Source organism: Otolemur garnettii, unplaced genomic scaffold (assembly GCF_000181295.1).
Source record: "Otolemur garnettii isolate 467f Iridium unplaced genomic scaffold, OtoGar3 scaffold00148, whole genome shotgun sequence".
In the NCBI taxonomy this organism is placed as follows: Eukaryota; Metazoa; Chordata; class Mammalia; order Primates; family Galagidae; genus Otolemur; species Otolemur garnettii.
This window is the reverse complement of record NW_003852543.1, coordinates 4,834,719-4,854,373: the sequence shown is the minus strand read 5'-3', so window position 1 is coordinate 4,854,373 and position 19,655 is coordinate 4,834,719. Positions and strand designations below refer to the sequence as shown.

General features: G+C 42.9%; 1 protein-coding gene across 1 annotated transcript in view; it reads right to left on the bottom strand.

The window, feature by feature from the left end:
- Positions 1 to 2,400: 2,400 nt before the first annotated feature.
- VWA3B (von Willebrand factor A domain containing 3B) overlaps positions 2,401 to 19,655 on the bottom strand; it is a 184,199-nt gene continuing 166,944 nt past the window's right edge. The window contains exons 22-25 of the mRNA XM_003799288.1: positions 13,444 to 13,555; positions 6,624 to 6,748; positions 5,361 to 5,498; positions 2,401 to 2,505 (exon numbers count right to left, since the gene is read on the bottom strand). Coding sequence (XP_003799336.1) covers positions 2,401 to 2,505; positions 5,361 to 5,498; positions 6,624 to 6,748; positions 13,444 to 13,555 — 480 coding nt within the window. The remainder of the gene's footprint in view (positions 2,506 to 5,360; positions 5,499 to 6,623; positions 6,749 to 13,443; positions 13,556 to 19,655) is intronic.

The following is a 19,655-nucleotide window of genomic DNA, read 5'->3' as shown; positions in this document are numbered from 1 at the left end:
GTGTGGGGAAAGGCACAGAGACAGCATGGTGTGGGGACAGCTCACATGTTGTTTCACGTGGGTAGTATGCAGAAAGCACTTTGGATGAAGGGTGGCTAAGGACAAGTGAGACAGGCCTGGGGAAGACCAACAGATGGCTGAGTTGGGATAAGAAAGGACTGGGGTGGGGGGGGCTCTGAAGGATTTTTAAATGGGGAAGGGGACAGAACAGATTTGCAGAAGAGGAAGCTCACTCTGCCTGGCCCTTGTGGGACTATTGCAGGAGGAGGCCGGAGGAGGTCAGAGTCCTTGCAAGCTAGGTTCACCGTAACATGGAGACTCGTGGGGTGGGGTGAGTGAAGGACAAGGAGCACCAGAGATGACTACAGGATTTCTGTTTGAACAACTCTGTGACTAGGGGTGGACAGGTGAACTGAAATGAGGAAGGCTGAGATGGGAGCAGGATTGTAGGAAACTGTGATTTCAGTTTTAAATGTGTCAAATTTGTAATTCTGTGTATTTGCATAGACATATCCAGCGGGTGGCTGGAAATATCACTATTCCTGATAGTGAACACCTGCTTTATGCCAGACAATGGCCATTCCCAATCTTCACACTCCCTACTTTCCCAGATGAGAGGAGGACAAGCTCAGACATAAGGAACCTGCCCAGGGGCCCAAAACTAAGAGAGGAATCGGAATCCAAGTCTTGGTTTCCAGTGCCCTTTCCCCATGGTTATCCACCATGGCTGAACACTGCAACAAGCTGGGGGCTTTAAAAACTCTATCGCAGGCCCCACTCACAGTCAGTCTGTGTGATCGTGGCTGACAGTGTCTAATATGACCGTGAGAGCAAGCCTGGTCCATGTGACAGAGCTCACTACTGGTTCAGGCATGTGAGAGGTCCTGAGTGGCCTCTGTGGCAACAGTTTAAGCAGAGGGGTAAGGGTGGAAGCTGATGCCAAAGCCTGAGGGGGTGACTAGGCAGCAGGAGAGTGGAGACTGCAAGGCTATCCGACTATATGAGGAGACTGGCAGTGAGGTGAAAGGAGCATGCCGGATCATGCTGCAGAACCAACAGAAGTTCATGTACTTAGGAGTGTGTGTGCGTTCGGTGCATGTGTGCATGTGTGTAAATAGGGCAGGCAAACCTGGGGTTTTGGGGAGGTGAAGAGGAGCTGAGGAGAGAGGAGAGAGGAGAGAAAAATCCAGGTGGTACAAGGACCCAAGGTGGGGTGAGACAGTTAGCGGACCAAGCAGCCTTGGATTTTGGACAGATGGAGGGACACCCATCTTTTGAAATCAAGGAGGAAGTCAGAGAGCTCCACAAGCCCTGAGGTGGAGGATAAGAAGTTAAGAGAGAGAATGCCTGACGGTTTCTTTTTCTTTCTTTCTTTTTTTTTTTTTTTGAGAGACAGAGTCTTATTTAATCGCCCTTGGTAGAGTGCCGTGGTGTCACATAGCTCATAGCAAACTCCACCTTCTGGGCTTAGGCGATTCTCTTGTCTTAGCCTCCCAAGTAGCTGGGACCGCAGGCACCTGCCACAATGCCCGGCTATTTTTTTGTTGCAGTTCGGCCAGGGCCGGGTTTGAACCTGCCACCCTTGGTATATGGGGCTGGCACCCTACTCACTGAGCCATAGGCGCCGCCCCTGATGGTTTCTTTTTGAAGTAGAAAGTGAGGCCATTGTCAGAGTTCAAGTTGGCACCTGAAGACAGCCTGCAAAAGCTAAGTGAAATTGGAGAAGGCTTCCTGGATCCCTTTTCCAACCTTTGCTCAAAATAGATCTTTATCTCTTTTTGTATGCTCTTGAGGCTGTGGTTCCGTGACTCCAAACTTGATGCCCCTTGTTGGCCCCATGGACTTGGGTTTTGTCTCCTCTTTAGGCCTTAAGTTTTCCCAAGGACTTGGCTTTAATCCACCTTTCCAGCTCTTAGCAATCCTACTGTCCCAGATAAAAGTTGTCTGCCCTACTGCAGCCCCAGGAAACCACCCACCCACCAACCCAGCCTCCCATTTGCTCACCAGGGCACAGATAAGCCGCGCCCAGTGCTGTACTCCCAGCTCCCGATGAGGGGAGAGGCAGGTAGGTGACTGGTTCCAACTGGTACTAAATTAGACGGCCTTGAATCTTTACAAATAAAGAGGAACAATTCCTTCATATTCATGACAAATTCATGAATGTTTTTCTGAAGAGCCAGTCAAATAAAGTTGGATTTGAGACTAGAAACAGATGGATGAACAAATAGCAGGTAAAAGGCTTGCTGTTGAAGGGATAATAATCAGAGAACTACATTTAAAGTAGGAAGTCCTCCACCTCTGCTCTTCTTCTCGGGTAGTTAGAGGTCATGGATCTTAACTCAGAAACAGATCAAAGGCACAAAGATAACAGTCATATTCAAGGGGTAAAGTTGAGTACACTTACACTTTTGGATCCTCTTGAATTGGGAGTGACCTTATGTGAGAGCAAGACAGAGCGTACTTGTTTTGGCTGATCTTAATAAGTGCACTCCGTGGACAAAATTCCTGTAATAATACCAAAAAGAGCTCACTCAATTTAAATCAGAAATGGCCACAATTCAGACATAATTTTATTCTAGCTCAACCCTTTGTAATAGCTTCTCGTCACTGTCCTATTCAGGGTGACACATAAGAGAGCACTGTAAATTCAGAGCCTCACTTGATAAGAATTTACTGAATAAAAGTCATTATTGCATCCTCACTGTCATTCCTTCATATTCTGGTCAATTGCCAGCCAAGTTTACCCATATAAGATGCCACATACTCACGCACACACACACCCCTTCATGTAACCACCTTTCTGTCTTTTTTGTGGCCTTGAAGGTCTCTTTCCTGGACACCTGTGACCACCAGCTTTTTGCTGAATGCCCAACCTTCAGCTTCATCAGATCTTCCATTACCACTGCCTCCCACGTCTTTCTCATTGGCCACACCACTCTATCGCCTAGAGGCCCTTGCCCTGTAGGTGAATTCCCAGGTCCTTCCTTAGGCTCTGAGGCTTTCCTTTGGGATCCTGAGCCAACTGCCCTATCTCAACCTGCACCCTGGGGAATGCCTGAGGGGTCCTCTATTAACACTCTCTTAGCTTGCTCCCACACCCTTGCATAGTAGATGTTCCCAGAGCAGTGCCACGTGTCAAGACACATGTCAGTGCCACAAGTCAAGCATCATGTCCAACCCAACAGAACATGAGAAGAAGGGGTGTCTGTTGGGTTGGCCCTGATGCTCTCATGGCCCCTGGCTCTGATGGTCTTCCCCTTATCCCCTTAACCCTAAATTTCTTTTACCATGGTCCTCTCTCCAATAACTACCTCAAGCCACAATCAAGAATTTCCTGCATATTTTTATTCTATAGACTAGGTACAAAGGACACAGTGGTTTAGAGTACAGGCCATGGAGCCAGATTGTCTGGGTACAAACACTTGCTCAACTGCTCACAGGGGTGTGACTTCACCCCTCTCTGCTTCAATTTCCTCATCCAAATACAAAGATAACAATAGTCCCTGCCTCACAGAGTACTGACGATTCAACTGTCCACTATGTGTAAAGGACTTGAATTCGCATCTGCAGCACCTAATAAGGGCTTAAGAAAGTTAGCCAGGGTGATGCTTCTTTGGGCTTACCAATCTATTCTGCTTGCTAGTCTGTTTTCCAGGCATGTTAAGTGGTCCATTAAGACAATGTCATTTTCCATTAGAAATGTCATTCATTCAAAGTAATTCAAAAAACAACTGTGAGACCCTTCTCTTCATCAGGCTGTGCTGGGGGTGGGGAGTGCCAAAGATGTGGCTCCTGCCTTTGAGGATTGGGAGCGTGGTGAGGCAGGGAGCATGGGAAAGGCCAGTGCAGCTGGTGGGAGAACCCTCCCACCAGGGGCCCAGCAGGAAGTGGCAGTCAGACAGAGGCTTCAGGGTGACAAGAGCTTCCAATGGAAAGGAGATGGAGAGGGCAGTCCGGAGGGGAAAGCCCACTGTCTTTGGGAAGGAGCGAGCCTTCCACTTGGCTGGAAGTTGTGCTTATGGAGCAGGTGGGGGCCACACAGGGACTTGCTGGAGGATGACAAGAAGTATGAGCGAGTGTGTGTATGTGGGGGGGGGCATCAAGCAGGTAAATGTCATAATCAGATTTGTAAACTGATGATTTTTCTAAAAGTTTTAGAAAAAACACACAGAGAAATACGTACTTGAGGAAGGATCTCTTATACAAAACACAGAAAGGGCAATTCATAAAGGAGAAGATGGGCAAAGTTGACCATATTAAAATTTAAAGCTTCTCTGTCAACAAAGAGTCCAAAGTTAGAAGACAAGTAACAGACCAAGAAAAGAATATTGGCTGCACATATTACCAAGAGTTACTATCCAGAAGACATAGAAGACCTCCTCATATCAATACAAAAGATAAACGACTTAGAAAATATAGATGCTTGACAAATGTCTATCCAATGAGTGAATAAATCTAGAGGTGATAGAGTTAATTCTCACTCAATGGTCATGGATGAGATTATTATTATTTCGTATACATATTTTCTTTAAGCTTCACAATCACCTTGCAAGATATATCTATATCTATATCTGTATATAGATAGATAGATAAAATATATTGATATATAAAATACCCATTTCATATGTGATAAAACTGAGGCTCAGAAAGGCGAAACAATCTGCCTAGGTCAGACAGTGAATAAAGAGCTGAGTGAATGTTCAGAAATGCAAATGCAGGTCCTTTTGACTGTAAGGCCCATGTGCTTTCCACTCTGCCCCACTTCATATCCATGCCCACTCCTCTTTCTCACTGCTGCCTACTCTGGAGATAGTTCCTAGGCAGGTGTGCGATGGGGAGCCAGGTGGTGGTACCCCCTAACAGAGGGACTGCAGCAGGAGGAGGTGCTTGGGGAAAGACGATGTGCTGACTTTGACACAGTGAACTTGAGATAACCTGCGCTCACCCAGGGGACTCAGTTAGAAACATGGGGTTGGAGCTTGGGGTAGGAGTTAGGGCTGCCACCCCTGGCATGGAGGAGGTGTCCAAAGATAGAGGCTCATCCTGGGAGACAGATCTTCAGGCAGAGAACAGGTCTGGGAAGGGTCCAGAAGAGGCCAGATCTGCAGGGCCAGCAGGGGAGCATGAGGCAGGGGGAGGAGGAGGAGGGGGGAAGAGAGGAAGGAGGACAGAGAGAGAGCGAGCAGAGCTGCAAGAGCCCTGAGTGAGCCTGCCACACTGTCAAAGGCAGAGCACAGACCCACGAGGAGAGCCAAATATCAGGGCGACCTGAGTGCGGGCTGAGTCTGTGTGAGAGGCAGGGGAGGGGTGGGAGCAGACACGGCGGGAGAAAGTCCTTTCCTCAATGAAAGTTTACGTACTCTCCGGTTGTTACACTTCAAAACTGTGTAGAACTTTTCTGCAGTCATGGTCTTACTCGGAAGTGCTATGACAATGGCCGGGACATAGAAGTCGTATCCTTCAGGTATCACAATTTTGGCAAACACGTAATCTCCAACCTGTAGAGGAGAGCACATGTCACAGCAAATGTTTTGCTTATGGATCAAAAGTATTAAAATATCCCCAGACAATTGGCAAGAACTGATGCTAAAATTCAAACACATATTTTTTTCTCAGTTAAGAAACAGTTCTAAAATTCTCTGGGCTTATTGGGCCACATCTGGAATTCTGGGGCCACTGTGGGGAAGCTCCATGTTAATAGGACTTTTAACAATTGACGAGGGCCCAGGGTTCTGGGAACTATATCCTACAAAGACTGTGAAGGCACCTGGGGCGTTGGCATGTAAAGATATGAACACTCAGATAGAGGAAAGGTGCAGATTTGTTTAATGCTACTCCAAAAGACACGTTCAGAATCCAGGGGTAAAAGTGGGGAAGAGATAACTTGTAGCACGAACAGAATCCTGTGAAGGGGCACACAGAGGCTGCTGCGCCTTTGCTGATTGTCAGGGGACCTGATTCCTCCTCTGGTGTTTCTCCTCCCGCTCACACTGTGCCAGGAACAGCGCAGTGGCACCTTGGGAGGAGGTCCTCTGCTCTCTGGCCTTGGTGCTGGGATTAGAATAGTGGCAGGAGGATGGGGCAGACACAGCATGGCTTCTATGAACTATGAGCAGATGAGAACACAGTAGTCTGCTTCATCCGTGGAAGGCACGTTTGGGGTAACTGCAATATGGCATCACATCGAACACCACTGGCACAGTGATATTTGTTGTTATTTACAAATATAATATGATAGTATAATACAACATAATATAATATACAATATAATATCCTTTCGGAGTTAAAGTGTCAAGAGCATTCACAGCTCAGCAACACCCTTCCCCCAGGCATCTATCGTCTGGTAATAGAAGAGAAGGGCCTCAAGGGGCAATGTAAGTAAGTCTGTGCAGCTGTGAGCTTTGCCATAGGGAGATGGCAGATTAGGCGTCATGAGCAAGGAAATTGCCAGGTGATGGATTCCAGGAACAGGGGCCACTGTTCCTCCTGCCCAAACACAAGCTCCCTGCAGGAGCCAACCTGGTTCAGAAAGAGCCAAATAGTAGGTTTTCCATCATCCCCTGTCATTCAAAACTCTGTAGATGCTGAAAGGGGGCCCCTGGAATAGATCATGGAACAGGTACCTGGAGCAGAGGGCAGGGCATGGCACCCCCCACAGGTGTGATGAACGAGGTGGACACAACCTTGGTGTCTCCATACCCGAAGCCCACTAGTGCCTGGGTGGGGCTCACACACTTCTTGACAACCCCTGGAGGGAACCAAAGAAAAAATGAAATACAAAGACAAGTATGGTCTGCTCCCCTGTCAGCCACATTGAGTTCTAACACGTTGCCTGTTCAGATCAGTATGCCCCTTGATTTTTCTAGCAGATAATATCCGACATAGTGTGATGCCTGGACTGAACAACTCAGAGTGGTGAAGCACAGTGCCCTGGCCGGAGCTCCTGCTGAGACGGGAAGCCAAAAGGAACTTATTCAGCTTGCATGGCTGGCATCCATCCTGATGGGAACATCGCTCCTAGAAACTAAAGGACCTCCTCCTGGACACCTCCTGCCATCTGACTTCCTTATTTTATTTTAGGTCCATTTCCTTCCATAACTTATTAGAAAATAGATGATGTTAAACTGGGAAAGTAGAAAGGAAATATGAACTCCTATCGAAATCAGTTTTTCATCTAATGTTGGATAAATAAAAAGGTAACTAGTAGGCTGAGCATAGCCTACAGCTTCCCTAAAATGTGTAGCCAAAAGGAAAAAAGAAAAAAGTTTTTTCTTTAGTTATATTTAAGGAGTATAGGATATGTATATACTCTAATATCATATTAATAATATAATCCTGTATTATAATACTATGTAATTATTGTAATAGATTATCATAGAAAAAGCAAATACTTGTGATAAGATTCATTTTTTTGGCATTTATTGACTTGAAATTTATTTTCCCATTAGAAAGGAGTTCTAAGCATTAACAGTGGATGCGTCCCCGGCAGTAACAACTGCTCAGAGACTCCCACTCAGAGACAGAAACGTGAGCGCGGATCCCCATTGGGCTCCCCACATGTGTGTCTGGCGTGCCTGCCCTGGCTCACACACTTGACTTAGCAAAGTCCCATGTCCTTCTAGGTGGCAAGAAGTAGCTATTGATTCTCCTTGTGATCCATGTCTCTTGTTTTAATTAGCTGAACAATTGAAAAATCTCTTCTTTTTTTTAACACACATACCAGAGCCAGTTTTCCATTGTGAATTTTCTTATTGGACTAAAATGTTTAATTTGGTTTTGGAAATGTTCTTTCTACATTTTTCACACATTTTCTGCCATAAGCTGACATTACCCTTTTAATCAGAAAAGAGAAACACCTGTTTCCAGAAAGAATTTCTATTATGGAAACAATTAAGAGCCAACCCTAAGTGAGAATGAGGGGACTGACTGGCCACACCCCACACACTAGTGAGCTTGCCCCCTCCTGCGGCTCGGGGGGAAGGCTCTGGGCTGTCCTGATGGCTACATTGCCCTTGTGACTGTCCCTAAGTTCTTAGACTTTGGGACTCAGCTGCATCCAGTGTTAAGCCTGCCTGGTGGTCTTTCAATGTTTGGGTAAACTGAGAAGTCCTGATAGAGACTAGGTAGCCCTCAAAGCCTACACCATTTCATTTCTCTCTTCTACAGAAAAAACCCCTGCCAATCCTTGCTCTAAATCACTGGGCTGGGAGTTTCCTGGATGTTGTGACAACTTCTTTTTAATCCCTTCGATTCTGTTTCCTTGTCTGTACAATCTCTGTAGATGTGGGTCTTTGTTCCTCTCCAGAAATGACTGTAGTTTCTTGTCTATCTTCACACCCCACCTCACCAGGTTTCCCTGTGGCTGGACTCGGGATGGAGGCCTCACAGCTGGCCTGCTCAGTCACTGCTGGACCTCTGTACTTGCTCCTTGTCATCTATGAAATTCTTACCACTTCTTATGTCCCGATTCAAGATCAACTGCAACGCTGGCACCCCTCACCCTGTAGTTCCTCACTGGCCTCAGGTCCAGAGAGGGAAGGCTGTGTCTCCTGGCTCTGAAGTTTCTCTGGCAACAGTGTGGGGACCTGGGCTGTGGAGAGTGGAAAGCCGGTGACCCAGCTCCTTCCTGGGGATGAGTTGGCTCCCTGACTAGTCCAGAGGGCTCTCCTGTACTCGTATGGGGACAGGGCCACACAGCAAAAACGTTGCCAAGTGCTCATGGTCAGTGGTCTGCTGAAACAGTTTGAGTAGACGGCATGAGTCAGTTCATTTGGTGAAACGTGCATGAATGGTTCTGAATCTTTTTGCTTCAAACACATATTTTTTTCCGGCTGGAGACTGAATTTTTTTTTTTAACATTTGGCTCTAAGAACCTGTCAATATTCAAAGCTTGGCTTAAATTCCACCTCCTAAAAAAGGCTCTCACCATGCTCCAGCCAGAACACCCCTCTGCCCACCCACTGCCATTGTAGTCGCCCTGCACCCTGGTGATCTGCTCTTTTTCCCCTCAGTCTCCGAGGTTTCCTTCCCAGCCCTCTGCACGGACTTTTGCCTCTGACTTGCTGTGCAAGGGAAAGCAGATCCCGCCACCCCCAGAAGAGGTCGGGAGTTGGTCTTCTGTGTCTCCTCAGAGGACCCCTCACACAGAATGACAGACAAAAAGTCCACGTGGAAAGTCTGGGACACGGAGTGCAGAGAAATTAAGTGACTCTAGTCATGCACCTCCAGTCACAAGGCAGAATTCAAATAATGAAAGCATCCACTTTCTGACGTTTCTTTTTATTTTTTTGCAATTTTTGGCCAGGGCTAGGTTTGAACCCACCACCTCTACCATATGGGGAAGGGGCCCTACCCCTTGGAGCCACAGAAGCCACCCAACTTTCTGACCTTTCTTAAGTCATTACACCCCCGATGCATTATGTTTCACCCCCTCCTTTTCTTCATTATCACCTGCTCCTAGGCGGTAGTGCAGAAATCTCTGAATTTCCTGAAGACAACTGATTCTTCCCACTGAACAGCAGGAAGGATGACCCAATTTCCACAAGTAATGATTTAAAATAAGGTTTTGAAATGTGTCTCTCTCCCTGCCTTTGAGCATCTGGGTAAGCCGGCCTAACAGCTTTTCACTTCTGTTCCATGCAATGTAGTCATTTCCTCAACTAGATAACCCAGGCTGAGCCTGGCATAGCCTGGGGCATGTGGAAATCCTGCCCTGAGCCCGAGGGGGTGGCAATCACCAGTCTGGCCAGCTCTGCCCAGCTCTGCCCCAGTGTGGACGTGGCCTCAAGCAATGGACGCTCAGACCCAGCTGCTCCAACACTGTCTTTTACAGAGGTGCATTTTAAAGCTGGCTGCCTTTTACTAAAAATATTTCAGAGGTTTTGAAAAACAGTTGCCAGAAAAGGAGTCACCAATGACTGTCTTGCCTGTGCTCTACAAAGCTCTACTTGGCCTTCTTGTCTTGCCAGAGGGAAAAACAGCACCTCACAATCAGCAGGGGATCTAAATTAACATCACCACTGAGGGCTGATGGACATCGCCTCCCTCTGGGTGGACTGTCCTGGGAGGGACATGACATCATTTAGGTAACATTCTGGCTGATGACCTGAATCTAATCTCACCCAAACTGAGGCATATTTTATAAAATAGCTGGCCTTCCTCTTCAATAATGTCCGTATCATGAAAGATGATGGCAAGTCTAAAGAATTATTCTAGATTAAATCTCGGATTATTCTAGATTAAAGAAGACTATAGAGACATGCTAATTAAGCAGTACGTGATTCTGGATGGGGGCTTATGTTGGAGAAAATAAATAGTATAAAGGCCGCCATTGGGACAGTTAAATAAATATGTCACAGGTTAGATAAAAGTGCTATAATCATGTTGAATTTTCTAAATTTGATAACTTTACTGTGGTTATATAAAAAATTCTTCTTCTTCTTGAGAAATACACACAGATGGATTAAGGGGGTTACCCAATCTCTCAGAGTTCTGAAAAAATAACGTGTACAAGTTATGTGTGAAGGTGAAGGAGGGGAGAGAAAGAAAATAAATAAAATAAATAATGCATGAGGTATGCGACAAAATGTTTAAAAAATGGCAAATCTGGGGACATTGTATACAAGAGTTTTCTGTATTATTCCTTTTGGGTCTATTTGAAATTATTTTAATTTAAAAAATCTCTTTTAAAGTTGAAATTCTCAATTAAAGATTAGTTGACTGTGGGGAGAGGACATAGGCACTATAATTCATCATGTCACAAACACGTCTCATCATCTCACCCAAACTAAGTACATCCAGATAACCCACACTCATCTTTAATTTGGCTGAGTCAAAGTTTATTACCCAGACACGAGTCAAAATTGCTGATTATATGACTAAATTCAAGCGTTTATTTCCTCCAAATGGACTTGAGTTTAATCTCAGCCACAGATTTAAAATTCCCAGTGAGTCAGAACCCATGTAGCTATTAGGAGCACAGACATGCTCTCTGCCTCTAACTAAACATTAAAACAAAATGCTGATGTGGCCTCAGGCACTGCATGTGGCTGGTATGTCTCAGTCTCTCTACCTCTCCAGTAGGTCTTTAGAATCTTCTCATCACACAGGGATGGTGCCGGGCAAAGGCCAAGCCATTTTACTTTTCTCCAGGGCCCTGGCCCCAGACTGATCTCAAGCTGTAAGCCAACCATTTGGAATTCAGTCCTTTTCAGCATTTCTGTTTGACTGCCAAATTAGCTACGGAACCCTCTTCCAGGCTCAAATTCAGAAAATCCAAAGTTTCTCAAGCAGGAGGGGCCTCCTATAATCACCTATCAGCAAGTCTGAGCCCCAGAGAAATGGAAGCTGCCCAGCCCCTGTTCTTAGCCTATGTGCTCATCTCAAATGCTCAGGTCTGCTTTACTCTTGTCCAGGAAACGCCAAAGCACATTTATTAAGTTTCAGATAAGATTCCCCAGTTGTCAGCTCTCTCTATATGCCTGCAGGAGAACAAAAATCCTGCTGAAATACTTTTTCCCCACCTAAAGAGATCATCTAATTAAATTTAAATAATAATTATTCTTTCAACTGGTCACTGATAGATTATGCCTATGCAAGGCCAGCTATGTTTTTGCTGTGTAATCTTTTTCCACCCAACAGAGCTTCCTCAAGGGTTTTCTCCAGTTCTCTCTTCCCTACAGACCCTTCCTGTGAATTTTTTTGTTTGTTTTTTTTTGTTTATAGACAGAGTCTCAGTTTGTCACCCTTGGTAGAGTGCCATGGCATCACAGCTCACAGCAACCTCAAACTCTTGAGCTCAAGTGATTCTCTTGCCTCAGCCTCCCAAGTAGTTGGGACTACAGGCACCTGCCACCAACACCCGTCTATTTTTTAGAGACAGGGTCTCACTCTTGCTCAGACTGGTCTTGAACTCCCGAGCTCAGGCAATCCACCCACCTCGGCCTCACAGAGTGCTGAGATTACAGGCGTCCTTCCTGTGATTCCATGATTTTTGTGTTGACTCCCAAATTTCTATCTCCAGAGAGATTTCTTCTCCAGCCTCCAGCCCCGTATCTCCAATTGCCTCTCCACCATCTTCAATTGTGCCATCTCATAGGCACTGCAATTCATCATGTCACAAACACGTCTCATCATCTTCCTCTCCACATCATCACCTCCGTAGTAGGTATGGCTATCTACCTACTGTCCCAAGCCAGGGATCCCAGTGACATCCTAATCCACTTCATATCCACTCTTCAAGTGGCAATAGGAGGGATCATTTTTAAACTTCAGGTGTGATTATGTTTCTGCCTGTTTGATGTGGCTCCCTAACGCCCTCAGAGTAAAGCACACACTTCTTAACATGACCCTTTAAGAATAGCCCTGTACTGACGTCTCCAAAGAGCTTTATTATTTTCCATCCTTCCTTTGCATTCTAGGTTCCAACCATAATCAACTTTATTTCTCCAGATATAAAATGTTTTTCTTTGCTTCTAGATCTTCATACATATTACTATCACTCTCCAGGAACTTCCCTTCATAGCTCCACCCCACAGTACCTGGTTGATTCCTTTAGGGATCATGTCTCCCACGGGAAGTCTAGGGCAAACCTCTGAAGTCCAGCTGGACCAGTCACCTTGCTCTGCCTCCAACACACCCTCCCTGTGCGCTCCAGCCTCAGGCCTTTGTGCTGCTGTTCGCTTGCTTAGAACTCTTTCCCCTACATAATCCCATGGCCTTCCCTGCCTATGCTAAATCCTTATTCACATATCACCTTCCCCAGGACCTCTTCATTACCCACTGTATTTAGAATGATAACCTTCGGCCTGACATTCTCAACCCCTCTCGTGGCTTGAATTTCCTCTACAGTAGTGATTTTCAACTGGTGTATTGTGAGAGGGTCTTAGGTATGCCACAAAAACTTTTAAAGATTATTACCTACATTATTTTCGAAAGAAGTTCAGAGCACAGTAAGTATATTCTTTGTGTTTACTGTTTTTTTTTGCTCAACATAATTTAAATGTGCCATGCAAGTTTAACTATAGGTTCAAGTGTGCCATGAGACAAAAAAGACTGACTGATCTATAGCACTGTATCCAATAGACGACATATTTTACTTGTTTATTTGTTTGCTTGTCTGTCTCCCTTACTAAGATGTAACCTCCATAAAGACAAGAATTTTCTCTGTTTGCTCACTGCATTAGACCAGAGCTTTCAGAATGTTACATACATGGAACAGAGTAGGTGTGGAATAAAAATTTGTTTACTAAAAAAAAAAAAAGAGAGAGATTAAAATAAATACATTTTTTCTGGCTACTTTTTCCACAAATATGGAAAGACATTTCATCATTATTTCATTTGAGAAGTATAATACCATAGTCCAGCTCATGAAATGTCAAGGTCTAGGGAAAGTACAGGTTGAAATCTCTGATCCCCCAAATCAAACAACAACAACAAATCTACCTGGAAAATAAAATCCATTTTCATCACATCTTGCAATAACCTTCTGGCCTTTGAGGGGATCCGGCTTTTTTGGTTTGGTTTTCTTTGTAGAGTTGGCTTGCAATTTCTGTGGCTGAAAAAGACAAAACAGTAATAATTGATGAGAAAAAGTCGATGCAGATAGTGCAAATCCTAAGTTCTGGGTATCCTGGAAATTTCTACTGAGATTCACGCTATTGGAGGGGTATGGAACATACTTATACTGTGTACTTACTCTGGAGTACTTTTGGTTCTATGTCCATTACAAATTAACCCTTTTGATAAGGGAAATTTCTACCTTCCACAATTTTCATACTTTAGAGTAAAAGGAGAACTGGAGGACCAATTGAAGAAAAGAGAAATAAGGAAAAATCATATATATACAACTAGAATTCCTGAAATTGTACGATAGCTTCAAAGCTGGAGAGCAAAGACTATTTCAGAGCCGTGAGCAGTGCTACCACCTTCCTAGAATCGTGAGGGGTCAATGGGTCCTTCAGCAGAAAAGTCAGTCAGCCATTGGGGAGAGACAAGCATGGAATCCCAGTGGCTTACAGAAATACAACAGTCCACCCCACCTCTTCAGAACAAGGAAAAACCCTTATATTCAATTGTCTTTACAAAGAGGAGAGAAATCCATGGGTTGAGACTGGCTCATAAGTGGATTATCCTTGTTCCTGGTAGCTCCTCCTTGGCGTAGCAAGGGATACCAGAAGGCAGTAGGGCAGTGCTTTCAAAGCTCTGGGAGAAAATGCATTTCAGTCTAGAATTCTAAACCCAGGAAAGCTGTAAATCAAATTTAAAAACAAAGTAAAGACATTTCTAGTTATCCTTAAGCAAAAACATGCCCATCCCATTCATCTAATCTTTAATAGAACCTTTAATCTTCATCTCACATAAAACCTTAAGGAGAGATGAGAACTCCTAAGCTATGAAAATATTTATCCAGTCATAATAATGCAAACACTCTTTTGTTTTATTTTTAAAAGAAAAATTTTAAACATTCATAGTAAACCTTTGGAAAGAGCACAACGTTGGTAACACAAAGAGCTCATTGTGTAGCTCCGGGAATGCTGGAATGAAAGGGGAAAGAAAAACCACTGGCACAGGTATCTCCACCATGGCATGCCAGGAATTGAAGATTATGAAATGTGATATATCAAGAAACAGAGGCTTAAGTAAACTAATTGAAATGCTACAAATGCAGCCAGTAGGACAAAAAATACTATAAATATCCAATATTAGGAGCAAGATAAGAAGAGGAAAGTCATGAACGTAAAATTATCATCTTTTTCATATAATGAAATAAAAATATTGTTTAAACATTATGAATCATAAAACCATGAAATATTTGAAAGAAGTGGGTGGTGCCTGTGGCTCAAAGGAGTAGGGCACTGGCCCCATATGCTGGAGGTGGCAGGTTCAAACCCAGCCCTGGCCAAAAACTGCAAAAAAAAAAGAAGTACTTTGATAAAAGTTAATAATACAGAAATCTCAGAGAGGAAAGAGTTAGAGAAGAGGATGACTTTATTTTTCTATATGATTGAATCAAAGTTCTGGACTCACCCCTGTGTAGAAAGGACTCAAAGCAGCTTAGCAAAGGCTTTGAGAATGATTTTTTTAATTTCAAAATATTGGTTTTTTTGAGACAGAGTCTCAAACTGTCACACTAGGTAGAGTGCTGAGGCATCACAGCTCACAGCAACCTCAAACTCTTGGGCTTAAGTGATTCTCTTGCCTCAGCCTCCCAAGTAGGTGGGACTACAGGCCCCTGCCACAACACCCGGCTATTTTTGTTGTTGTTGTTGCAATTGTCATTGTTGTTTTAGCTGGCCCAGGCTGGGTTCAAACCTACCAGCTTCTGTGTATGTGGCTGGCGCCCTACTCACTGAACTACAGACACTACAAATGTTTTAGGTTACGTGAATTATTTTTACAATGCTTGAGTTGGGGATGTAAGTGTGCCCATCACCCAATGTCTTCATTGTACCCATTAGGTGTGATGGGTTTTTGCCCAGCCCCTCCTATCTCACCCTTTATTTCCACAAAGTTTTACTTCCCTCTAGGCGCATGTGTTTTCATCAGTTAGTTCCAATTTAATAATAAATACGTGTGGTGTTTGTATTCTTTAGCTACTTCACTTAGGATAGTGGTTCCATTAAAATTTTTGCAAAAGGCATTAATTCATCCTCCCTATGGCTGAGTAGTACTCCATATTGTCACTTATTGTTCTTGGCTTTTTAATACAAACCATTCTAGCAGGGGTAAGGTGATTTTTTATTGTGATTTTGATTCCCATTTCCCTGATGATTAGGGATGTTGAGCATTTTTTCATATGTTTAATGGATACTTGTCTATCCTGTTTTGAAAATCCTCTGTTTGTGTCTTTTGCCCACTTTTTAACAGTTTGCTTTTTCCTTGCTGATTTGCCTGAATCCTGTGTGGATTCTGGTTATGAGCCCTTTGTTGGATGTATAGCTGCCAAATATTTTATTCCATGCTGTGCATTGTCTATTTTCTCTGTTGATGATTTCCTTAGCTGTGCAGAAGCTTTAATTTAATCAAGTCCCATTTATTTAGTTTTGGTATTACTTTAATTACCATTGTGTTCTTACTCATAAATTCTTTGTGTAGGCCAATATTTAGAAGAGTTTTTCCTACATTTTCTTCTAGAATTCTTATGATTTCATACCTTACGTTTGTGACTTTTATCCATCTTGAATTAATGTTTATGAGTGGAGATATGGATACTGTTTCATTTTTCTCTATAAGGCTATCCCATTTTCCCACACTATTTACTGAACAGGGTTTTCTCTCCCCCCCCCCCAGTATATAGTATTGTCTGCTTTATCAAAGATCAGTCAGTTGTATGTGGATGGTTTAATGTCTAGGTTCTCTGATCTGTTCCAAAGGTCTATGTCACTATTTTTGTGCCGATACCATGATGTTTTGGTTACTATAACCTTGTAGTATAGTTTGAAGTCTGGTAACGTGATGCCTCTAGATTTGTTCTTTTTGCTTAAGATTGCTTTGGCTATTAGGGCTCTTTTCTGGTTCCATATAAAGCACAGAATTATTTTTTCTAGATCTATGAAATATGTTGATATTTCAATGGGGATTGCATTGAATCTATAATCATTTTAACAAAATTGATTCTACTGATCCATGAGAATGGTAAATATGTTTTGCCATTTATTTGGGTCATCTGTAATTTCTTTCCTCAGTGTTTCAAAATTCCCCTTTAAAGATCTTTCACCTCCTTGGTTAAGTGTATTCCTAGGGTTTTCTTTTTTCTTTTTTTTAGATATTGTGAATGGTATTGAGTCTTTAATTTGACTCTCAGCTTGACTGTTAGTGTATAGCAATGCTACTACTGATTTGTGTACATTGATTTTGTAACCTAAGACTTTGCTGAATTTATTTATCAATTCCATGAATCTGTTGGTAGAGTTTTTATAGTTGTCTAGATATCAAATCCTATCATCAGTGAAAAGTCATAGTTTGACCTCCCCTAGCCTAACTTAGATACCCTTTATTTCCTTCTCTGCCTGATTGTTCTGGGTAGGGCTTCCAGTGTTATGCTGAATGGAAGTGGTGACAGTGGGCAGCATTGTCCTGTTCCAGTTCTTAGGGAAAATGCTTTCAAATTTTCCCAATTCAATATGATGTTTGGCTGTGGGTCTGTCATATATGGCTTTTATAATTTTGAGACATGTTCCTTATATACCTAGTTTCTTGAGGGTTTTTATTATGAAAAGTTGCTGCATTTTGTCAAATGCTTTTTCTGCATCTACTGAGATGATCATATGGTCTTTGTTTTTCCTTCTGTAGTGAATCACATTTATTGATTTACACATGTTGAACCATCACGTATGTAACCATTACATATGTAGCATCCCTGGGATGAAGCCTACTTGGTCATGGTGGACTATTCTTTTGATGTGTTGTTGAATTTGGTTTGCTAGTATTTTATTGAGCAGTTTTGCATCCTCAATATTCATAAGGGATGTTGGTCTGTAGTTTTGTTGTTGTTGTTGTCTTGTTCTTTCCTGGCTTTGGTATCAAGGGGATATTGGATTCACAGAATAAATTGGGCAGGATTCCTTCCTTCTTAACATTATGGATAATTTCTATAGTATGGGTACCAGCTATTTTTTGTAGGTCTGATAAAATCCAGCTATGAATCTACCTGATTCAGGTCTTTATTGTTGGGAGTTTTTCTTAATTACTTCAATATTGTTACTCATTATTGGTCTGTTCAGGACTTCTATTTCTTTCTGATTGAGTCTTGGGAAGCTGTGCATTTCCAGAAATTTCCATTTCCTTTACAGTTTCAAGTTTATGTGTATAGAGATTTTCACAGTGTTCACAATATTTCACAGTATTCACAGAAGATATTTTGTATTTCTATGGTATCAGTTATAAAATCTCCTTCTTCTTTTCTGAGTAAAAGTTTAATCCTCACTCTCTGTGGAAGCCTTGCTTTGGTAGATGCACTAACAGAGAGGAATTAGCTGCTCCTGAGACCCCTGGCTCAATCATCTCTCTCAGCAGCCATGGGGGCAGGGGAGAGAGAAACAGAGGAAAAGAATCTCTATGGAGGAGAGTTAGTGCTCTGGGTGTCCCTCTCTTTGGAAGGCAGCCTACCCCGAAAGAATGTCCAGTAACTGGGATTATGCAGATCCCTTGGAATCTACCGGCTCTTGTGGCTCCCACAGTCTGGGCTAGAGTTGGTGACTATGTGGGAATGAGCAAGATGACAACAGAAGGATGAAGCCCCCTGGGGAGGACAAAGGCACATGGTGGGTGGAGAAGCAATATGGCATCTGCCACCTCAGCTTGGGTCTGTGGTCATGGGGCTGGGAGCCTGGCGCCTTGTTCTCAAGAAGCTCCCAGTTCACTGGTGGCAGCGCTTTTGGACTCATGAGAGTAAAAAGGTTCTTCAGCAGCTTGGGAGCCTGCTGACCACCAGAGATGTTAGGGAGAAACAAACCACCACACCTGTCATTTTGTCAGACTTCAGGACTCTTGGGGGTTTATTTCTGCTGATATCTTGCTCCTTCTTGTTCTGCTCTGCAACTTCTTCCTGTGGAGTCTCTGGTAGGTTCTGGCACTTTTCCCATGAATTTACACTTGATCTATATTTGTTTGTTTGTTTTTCATCTAAAACTTTTCCTTCTTTCTGAGATGATCTGGCAGTTGGTGTCTCTGGTCAGCCATCTTAAAAGCTATATTAGGCTTTGAGAACTGAACTACAATTTAAAACACTGTCCAAATCTCAAACTACCAGAATAAACCCTAAGAGATGCAGGTACATGGCAGACTTAAAGGAAGTAACAACATTTAAAACCAAACTGTCATGGGAACCATTGCCCATAGAAAGTAAGACAGAATTTGTGGTCTAAACCTAACCAAGTTTAATGAAAATTAAAGAAATTCAACTTTCTCCAGAGAATCCAGAATTTTAAAACATCATATTCAAAATGTCCATTATGTAATAAAAAAATGCAACATACAAAAAAAGCAAACAAATATGACCAATTCTCAAGGTAAAAAGCAATCAATAGATCCTTAAACTAAAATCAATAGATCCTTAAACTAAAATTAATAGATCCTTAAACTGAAATGACTTAGATGTATTCACAATAATGAAAAGGTGGAAATAATTCAAATGTCTATTAACTGGGGAATGGATAAGCCAAATGTGGTATGTCTATACAACAGAATATTATCCAGCCATTTATAGATAAAAAATATACAGAAAAGGCAAGTTTATAAAGACAGAAATTGATTAGTGGCTACTTGGCACTGAGGGTGTGAACGGAGACTGGTTGTAAATGGGCATGAGGGATCTCACTGGGATGATGATAATGTAAAACTGGACTGTGATGTTGGTTGGCAACTCTGTCAGTTTTACCAAAAATCATTAAACAGGTAAATTTCATGACATGCAAATTAGACTTCTAAAATCTGGAGTTTTTTAAGGTAAAAATAGGTGATCAATTATTATTATCTCTATAACTTCTCATGCTATTTTGCATATAGTGTAGGGGGCTGAATGAGTGAATGAGCACAGAAGCATCTGAATCTACTTTTAAATCAAAAGATAAACCAAATAGGCCTTTCCCTCCACATTGCCACATTGCAGAAATGGAGATACCCTAGATTTTTCTTTTCTCTCTCTCTCTCTCTCT